At 42.1% G+C, this 9,407-nt stretch overlaps 1 protein-coding gene across 1 annotated transcript in view; it reads left to right on the top strand.

Moving 5' to 3' along the window:
- Window positions 1-6,983: 6,983 nt before the first annotated feature.
- Window positions 6,984-9,407, top strand: part of PTPRJ (protein tyrosine phosphatase receptor type J) — a 95,289-nt gene continuing 92,865 nt past the window's right edge. Inside the window, exon 1 of the mRNA XM_075163039.1 lies at window positions 6,984-7,144. Within this exon, the coding sequence (XP_075019140.1) occupies window positions 7,136-7,144 (9 nt within the window). The 5' untranslated portion in view covers window positions 6,984-7,135. The remainder of the gene's footprint in view (window positions 7,145-9,407) is intronic.

The following is a 9,407-nucleotide window of genomic DNA, read 5'->3' as shown; positions in this document are numbered from 1 at the left end:
TATTTCCCATCTGGCATCCAGATAGGGGAATGTATGTCAGAATAGCTCTGCTGACTTTAATGTGCTACTCCTGATGAGAGGAGAAACAGGCCTGAGGTCTGTTTGCTTCTGATCCTGAATTGGAGAGCCCGTTAGTGCTACAGGTCTGAGCACTTGGTGCCAGCTATTCCAGTCAGCAAGCTGGGATGTTCGTTACTGTCTTATTACTTTCTTTTGTTTGTTCCACTAAGTGAACATTTGTTCACTGAGTCAGCCCTTACATGCCTGTTCTACCCACTCCTTTTTTCCCCTTCTCCCCCAGTGGAGAATCGTTGCGAAGTACAGTGATGCAGAGTGTCTGCCATTTCCATGAGCAAGGCAGGGGTTCATTCTGCCCATTCACAAGTTATTCCTACCCTTTGAAACACACATGCACATGCACACACAAAAACATGAGCAAACCCACTCGGAATCTGTCTCAAAAACCCCTGCTGAAAGCTGTCAATTATCCCATACTGAGGTAACCTTCCTTTTAGTCTTTTAAAGGTCAAATCTATCCTGTTACAGAGGATCAGAAAGTCAGTGCATGTCAGATCAGGCAGTTGCTAGAGAGTGATAAAATTTTCATTTTGGATCAATAATGATATGTGAAAGTGTCTAGATAATAATTTTAACACTTCTACTACAATATGATTTTGTGATATCATTGCTAATCTTGTAATTACATCGCCACCTGGTGCCTGCTAGCATCATATACCAAGCTGCAGAAAATGCAGTGTTTCTATGACAATCTCTGTAGCAAATGGGTTGACGTAAAATATTGGGCTTGAAAGGTTTCTTGTGAGAGGGGCAGGATGGGCACAGTTGATACCAAAATGCTGGAGCCCGGGTGTCTGATGATTTTGGAATGTGCTGGTTGCCACAGTCCTCATTGCCATTTGTAAACCCAGTATAACGCCATAGTTTACTGCAGTGGTGGGTCTCCTGGGGGACACTGAGGTGGTGGCTGCACCCCTGTTAGCACCGTGCAGTACAACATGTGCTGCAGATCAGTGCATTGGCAGTATCTCTTCCTTCATCCCAGTGCCCAAGAAAACTGATTTTTGAATACTCTTCAAATGCAGAAGAGTTCCTTTTTGTTTATTTCGCTTTGGTGTTGGAGGGAAATTGAATCACTAATTAAGACCCAGTTTCTGCTTCCCTGACAGTGAATTTGTTCTTGATTGTGGGAGAAGTCCCACAAAGTTCCAGAGCTAGGATTTGCCCTTTGCTATACTGCACATATAATGAAGGGAGCAGGAAACAGACCTTCAGGACAGCAGGTAGTAGAGCATTGTCACTCTCTAGATACGCTGGACAGATCACACCTACAGATCTGATTTTATTCTGTAATTTTATTTCATAATTTAGGATCACCTCCTTGTAGGCTCAATACAGAGAAGACTCCATGCCCTAATATGCTGTGAAGCCTGCATCCACACCAACTTGGCTGAAGGGATCTGTGCTGCTGTGACAAGCAGCTCTGTTCCCTCTGAGTCAAGAGAGTCCTGGAACGGCCTCTTCCTCACATCCTCTCTGCACATTGTCTTGAAGGGAATACTTTTGGACAACACCCGGACACCATCCCATGCTGTGCTGTGCTACAGAGAGTTTCACAATTGCCTTACTGTGCAGAAGGGAACCGGGAACTTGGCCACAACCATTTCCTAAGCTCCTTACACTGTGCTGTGGTTTTCAAGAGCTTTTGTGTCCTGGGCCAAGCGGAGGTGCCAGCTCACCCTTGTACCCTAAAATGCATGCTTCAGGCAAGAGAAGAGTTCCCCTGTGTCTTGCTTCCTGCTGCCACCACCAAAAGCATGGGTAGCATGAGGCCACATGATGTCATGAGAGGGATGAGCAGGGCAATGGGTTGGGTTGGTTGCTAGCAGCAGGGAAAGGTGGGGCAGCTAGGAAGCCTGGAAGAGCAAGAAGTCCTAGAGCCCTATGACTTTTTCTAGTGGGCTTTCTCCTGCCAAAGAAGAATGAGTCAAATCAGAATGTAGAAGGAAGAAGGCTGATCAGAGCAGTGGGGACTGGAGTGGAGGGATTAAGTTTGGGCAGATGGCAAGTTCAGTGCTCAGGGGTCACCTCAGAGAGGATCTGCTCCTGAAAACAGCGCTTGGTTCTTCACATCCTACATTCCCCTTTCCCTCCCAGAGTATGCCATGGGGAAAGAGGAGTAGCACCATCTACACCCCCCCAAGACCTTTTCCAGATCTCTGTTGCCCGGCTGTCATACCAGCCATGATTTGTCCATGGATGCAGGCAGACCTTACATCCAGATGCTGACTGCCATGTTCATAGTGATTTCTCTTCTCTTCCCATTCCCCAACATACTCCAGGTGGAGGAACTGCACTCCTGGGTCTTCCTATGCTGGGTCCTGCAGGCGACTCCTACCTGTGTAGGTAGCCCCCTGCAAATACTAAGCTGAGGAGGGGAGTCACCCTTGGACTCACCTCAGATCATTTCTTTATGCTTTATCCTGGCTAGAGGTCAGTGCTCAGCACTTCCTTGTTTCCTGCAGCCTTTGTTCCTCAGCACTCTGCAAGCAACTCTGTCCCACCTTGCAGGGCCTGTGTTTAACCTGGAGTACATCTCTAGCCAGTCAGGGCACTAAGTAAGAATCAGTGGCACTATCTGGTCCCCAGACCTGAATTTCAGAGGTACTAAGTACTTGCAGATCTGATTGACTTTGTTTGGAGCTGCTAGGGTTCAGGAGTTTGGCCACCAGTCTTTCGATGAATAAACCAACACATCCAGCCAAACCTGAGCTTACATTCATCAGCCAAGGGAAGGGAATCAGGCGTATTGACACCAGATGAGAATCTGGCCCTAAAATATCTGTAAGGCAAAGAATGGAATACATGGAAAGCTTTCATAGATATTCCATTTAATGTTTTGTAAACTTTCTTGCTATGTTGCTAGGGGGATTTTAATACATCAACGCCTTTAAAATAGATCTCAGTGAGATGTTTGAAATTGGAGCCAATTCTCCCCCTGCCCTGAACTTCCTTATTGTTCCCGTCACCATTTCAGCTCTCTCCTGTCTGGAAAAGACCCTCTTGCTGACCCACTTCCTGCCCCTGTAGCAGTACTAGGAACTGCACAAGGAATCCTTGTTTTACTACGCTTCAGACGCTGACATTGCATTTTGCAGCTAGCCAGGCTTCATCTGGAGAGTATAGTTCTCGCGTTTCCTGATGTGAGTCAGTTGTGAGGAAAGTGTTTAACCTTTTTGTCAAAGGTTAAACATATAAAAGGGGAATGTGAAGCTCTTGTATTCCTGTTGTTGCCACATTAAAGAGAGCAGCTTTCACGGCTGAACTAAATCTAACTTTTCTGGGGGGATATTTCTTTCCATATCCAATTCAAAGCTGCAGTTTACTGCACTTGTTAAGGAAAGTGTATGTTTGAACAGGGCTACATGACAAGGGTCATTCATTGACTGTTTCCATTGTTTTTTTCTTCTTAATAGTCATCTCTGCCTCTCTCAACGGGTTTGAAGAGGCTTGGACAGGCATTTATATTAAGTGAGCCAATTAGAATTTTTTGAAATGGTCCATTTCTATAAAATACAAAGAACTTCAGAGGAAAATAAATAACAAGCATTCTGTTGCTTGAAAGCAAAAGAATTTGTCCCTACCTGTTCTTAGTGACACCATATAATTTTAATCCATCTTTCTCCACTGCTTGGCTGAGTATACTTTCTTATCTGTAATTACCAAGATTGATGACTTAGCTATGTTACCTACAATCACATGCCTCTTCCCACTGACTAAATACTTAATGGCATACTCTTGTCATGATCCAGATGACTCTGTCAGAGAGTGCATTCCAGTTTTACTATGTGTGTTGGCTGCTTCTGTCCTTGTGAAGCATAGGAATACACATATTTTTGTTTAGAGACAATTCCACAGGTGAACTGCGGGTTGTTCTGCACCAGTTGCACCACTGTTGATGTTTATCTTTATGGCTGAATCTGAAATACCCGAATGTAATCAATTGGCAATGGTTATCCAGTGGCTCTCTGTGAGAGAGCCAGGAACAGAGTCCACAGTTACCACTAACGGTGGGTTTGCTCTTGAATCTCTGTTGCTCAAGGCCTCCATTCTAGCAGATAATTAGATTGTTCTTGCCTGATCTGGGTTCTTCTGCAGCTCTCTAGGACTGTGTCATGAGTAGACAGCTCCACACAACAGTTTTGCTGGGCTGGAAAGATATAGTCTTGAAAGGGAAAAGAGGATAAACAAAAGATAAAGAATAAAGAAAAATTAGAAACGTCATTCCCGAGGGAGTGTCCCTGACAATCTGTTAACTTTTTATTGGCACGTTCATAACCACTTCCAAAAAATGTCACAAACTCTTAGCAGAGCAGCTTGAACCTCTGCTGATGAATTGAAGGAAATTTGTTCTAAAGAAAATACATCACATGAAGTTAACCCACAATACTGGATCAGCCAAAAACAACACCACGGAACAGGAATTCCTTCAATTTAACAATACCATAATCTCATTGCACGCTGAGCAGTAACATTAGAAACTGCACATATAACACCTTCCCTTACACTTGAAATTTGGCAGTGGTGACTTTTACAAAAAAGAATCCTAAAACCAACCTTAATCTTCAGCCTGGATGCATTTGTTTGATTAAGAGGATTTATGAGTTAACACTTACAAAGTCAAATCAATGTAGTGTTAAGATTCCTATGTTTTATTCCAGGCATATAAGCAATGTGTTATTCAAAATACACTGCAGAATAATTCAAAGCTGACACTGCGAGTGCTTCATTGCATGAACTGTGGAGGAGTGCTGATTTTCCATCGCTCTGTTATGTGCTTCAGAACTGTAGTTCTGTCTCCTTCTGCAAGGCAAACTCAATCTGACTGTGCTTTCCTTAATTACATCACTTTCATTGAAAGGACAAAAGTAACCACTGTGAAACATGCTGTCAAAAATGTAGGCACCACCTTCCATAGTTCTTCATTTATATTATAATTAAGTGCCTTTTGGCAAAAAACTAATTCCTTGCAAAGCTAGGGTAAAAGAGCTCTGTGTGAGGACCTCCTGGGCTCAGGACTTCATGGTGATATGTTATTGTAGACATAGCATAGAGCAGCTGCATGGTCATCACCACAGCTCCTGGCCTGCAGTGGTAGCTTTGACCTCCTCTATGTTCCTGTATGGAGGGACTTCGAGAAACAGACCTGATTGCAGATCAGTAGGACAAACACAGACCTGTCTCCTTGGGCACACGACAGCTCTTGCTGTTTGCCTGCTACAGGAGTCGCTGCACCAATACGTGCAATTTCTGCACATCGCTTCTCTGGACCTTCTGCACCTCCCTGGCTCTGAGATGCCAATATATCAGTAATGCAGGCATGTACTTGGACTGGGATTTGTTCCATCTAACTGAATGCTTGAGTTAGGAGTGCAGCAACACCAGGCTCTGTAGGTTAATGGTTCAAGATGTCATGAAAATCTTCTATAACATAGATTCTGTGATATTAGCAGATCTTTTTGGCAAGGGACCAGTGAGGAGCAGGAACAGGCTTTTATTTGAGCAGGGATCTTTTCTCCCTTTCTCCCTCCTTGCTCAGATCTACCCACTGCCCAACCAGGTCCTGAGATATTGGACAAAAAAAGATAAACAAGACAACTAAAAAGAGTTCCAAAGGTATTTTTCTTTTGTAAATCTCAAATTTGTAGAAACCTGCTTCAGGCATTCTGAAGAGAGAAGGTTGCTAGAATGACAATCAGTTGGGGTTTATATTAGAGAAGGGTGAAAAAGGATGGCAAAAACCAAACTGTTATTTCCTCTAGGACAGAAGACTTCACAGGGAGAGAAGTCTGTGTGAAATAAAGTGATTATTTCTGCTGCTATCACTCTGAACAGTGCAGGCTGTAGCAGAGCCTCCACCTTCATTCAGCTTAAATAATTTAGCCTTTCCATTCACAGCATCTGTACATCCTCCTGTGTTAAGCCACAGACTACAAAAACCCTGTGCGTATTAGTCAGTGATATGGACCTTTTTTCCCTACAGACATAGGACAGTTTCCAATCCATTTCAGAAAGAAAGAAGAATTGGAATTGGATTTGAAATGAGAGCTCCCAGCTCTGCCATGTACATCTTGCAGTCTTGGGCAAATCTTAGCTCTGTCTATTCTGAGCTATTTGGGGCAGGCACTTTCTCATTTGCGATGCATGCATGCAGTGCTTAGCACAAAGGGGACTCCAACCACTCATGAGTAACCAGTGAACAGATGGTAGTAAGTTGTCAGTGTGACTAGGTATTCCCACTCTGATAGTTTTTGTAGCAAATTTCATCTTTTAAAAAATCCTGCCAACAGGCCAAAACTGGAGGTATGTAAAAGAAAAATTAAATGAAGGAGTCCATTTTCAAAATATCTCTTTCCCAGCTCTGAAATACAGAAGGGACTGAGACACGTTGGACATACTGGCAAAGTCCTGCTAAAGCCAAATGTCAGTGCTGTGCTTAGTTAAATCCATGGTAAGGTTGTCTTTTTGACTTCCCAGAATGGAGTAAAGAACTCTTTTGGGCCAGATATTTCCTTAATCTCTCACTTGCATTCAGTCAGATGAGCTTTTTACAATTAGGAGTTTCCCCGTTTGGCAATACTTCTGCATTGTCACAGGCAGAGATGACATAATGAACTACTCTTACGCATATTCTTGAGCTCTTCTGGGTAAAAATAGTGACCCTCAGCTTTAATCTTCGGAACTTCGCGTCTCAGTGCAGCTATTCTGATGACAAGGGTGAGCAGATCTGGCTAAGGCAGGAAACAGATGTATCCTCTTATTCTTAACATAAATTTTGGGGGTTTATTTTTTGGTTAGCTGCAGTCCTAATCTCACTTTTGATCAAGTACAGAGGAAAAGAGTAATTAGTGAAGTATTGGTGTTATTATTATTTCCTGACATTAACTCTCCTGCTACTTGTCCATCCTTTTCTCAGGCCCAGCAAAATGGTGTGTGGGTTTAACAGCCGAAGAGCATTTTTTTTTGCTGGTCCCTCTCTGCGCTCTGAAGTCATACTGCGTTCACGCTACTGAACTAGTAAAAAAAGAACCAACTCCTACTGAATGTGGCCACAGTTATGTGGGTGGTAAGTGCCTTATATAACAGTATAGCTTATGCAGGAAGGGGAATACGTTTTATTAGTGTAGTTTTCGTAGTAGAACTGTTTTCCAAATGCACTGTTTTATGTGCAAAGCAGATACAAATATAGTTTATAACAACTATATTATTGTATAGCAACATATGATAACTAATATCTATTAGTACGACTATTTGACTTTAAAACTAAAGATTCCTTTTTTTTAACATGGCTCTGAATGATACAAAATTGCTATTTGGCTAACGCTATCACAGGGGTGGCCGAGGCACAAAAAGAGATGAGTTGATTTACCAAACATCACAGCCAGGAACTGGCCCCTCATCTTCTGAAGGTGAGACCTACAACTAAGCACAGGAGTTTCTTCCTCCCCATTGCCTTCCATGAGCATGAGTTTCTCAGCATTTCTGACACCTCTTTACTTACCTTATTGCAAGAAGCATAGACCTTGTGTCATTTGTTGTGCAGCAGGCTGTACAAGCACATCCTTCCCTCCTAACATCTGGTCTGGATAGATACCCCAGGGACCATGAGGAGATGCAGAGTGGGTTTTTTTTTCCTCTCCCTCTTTCCCTCTTTTTTTTTTCAGCTATTACATAATAGTTGATTTTTGGCTGCTGTAGTTATCCCTTGTGAAATGTTTTAGTTCCCTAAGCAGTAACGATAATACTTCGGACCATATTGCAAACATTTATGTAATTTTTTTATACAAACCTGCTGTATGTGTACCTTTTTAGTTACTGTGGTCATTGTTCTCAGTATATCATAACTCTACAGCATAAGGTAATTACGAAAAGATATCCCTCCTTTATATTTCATTCTCTTAAGAACCAGAAATTCCAGGATATATTTTGAAGGCAAGATTTTCTAAGACAGACAAGCTTTTATTTAAAGTATCTGTGTATTCAAGCAGATATAATCATTCAAGAGCCAATCTAGTCCATTTCCATAAAACTCTTTTGATCTTTCTTCATCATATTTAAATTTGTTTTCATTGTGATCAGCTGCTTATAATATATTTTGACACTTAATTTAAAACCTACAATTACAGGTTAGAATCACTATAGCCACTGAGGCAAATTCAGTTCTGAGGCAAGTCGGTGAAAATCGATGTAGCAGAGTGATCATATGTGCCTGCAATTTTTGAATTTTTACCTCCCAGCATCAGGGCCAGACACAAGTAACTGCTCTACTGACAGGCTGGGGGCTCCAGCCCAACAACAGCCTCCCCTGGGAGGCACTGTGACTACAAGGGTATTTCTTTCATAGGGTAAGTGGGTATTCCTCTCTCTCAGGCATTTGGATGAGCAGTGGTGAAGCATGGAAGCTGAGGAGTAGCTGAAAAATAGCTACATACTACCGGATCACTATCATTTCTTAGACTGTTGAACAGGAAGGGAAACCACCCTTTTCCACACTTGCACGAATTTTGTAATGTTAACTGCTCAGAGATGTATTGCAACTTATAGTTAATCTTTTCAATCTCTTCTGTCCCCATGGAAACTTTGGATAGCAGAAAATAACGCACAATAGGATACCAGGATACCAGTTGCTGTATTTGCTAGCGCTGGCCAGCAGGTTAGTTCTATGCAGCCTCCCCATTTTTCTTCTTCTTCTCCTTCCTTTTCAGCAGGAATATTGAATATGACAAACAATGCTGATTTCAAACCGAAGCTTTTAAAGGAAGCTTCTATGCAAATTGATGTGTTTAAAAACAAATCTAAAATAGTTCTCAACAGAAACTGTCCAACTAATCCAAGTATTTTAGTTTAGATTACTAAACCCAATCCATCTAAACTGATTCAGGGGACGCATCCAGAGGACCTGCCCATTGCTACAGCCATAGTTTTGTAGAGGAACTCTGATCTTTCAGATGAGACACCTCTAAGAGAGGCAGAATTTTTGGGATCAGAATGTGCTGTTATGTTTTCTATAAGCTTGTAACATTCACAGCATGCACAGTATTTTGGGGGTGTGATAACAGGGTAATGCAGATTGGAAAGGCCTCAAGTTACATCATCTTGAAACTGATTGAAAGTAAAAATTCTTGAAATGGGTGGAGAAAGAATTGTTACAGTTCCCTGCCACCCTGAAATGATAAATGCTTGGAAAACTCCCAGAATGTTATTGAATTGTCTAAAAAGTAAATATTTATTCTGCACACAAATCTTTTAGATCTGTCAGTAGCTGAATTTGATTATTCTTGTGTTGGTTTCTATTATTTGACTGGGTGTTTGTAGACAGATGGCCTCTT

The sequence above is a fragment of the Calonectris borealis genome, chromosome 14 (genome assembly GCF_964195595.1).
Source record: "Calonectris borealis chromosome 14, bCalBor7.hap1.2, whole genome shotgun sequence".
Taxonomy (NCBI): domain Eukaryota; kingdom Metazoa; phylum Chordata; class Aves; order Procellariiformes; family Procellariidae; genus Calonectris; species Calonectris borealis.
Note: the sequence above shows the minus strand (reverse complement) of the source record. Positions and strands in the feature narration are given on the sequence as shown.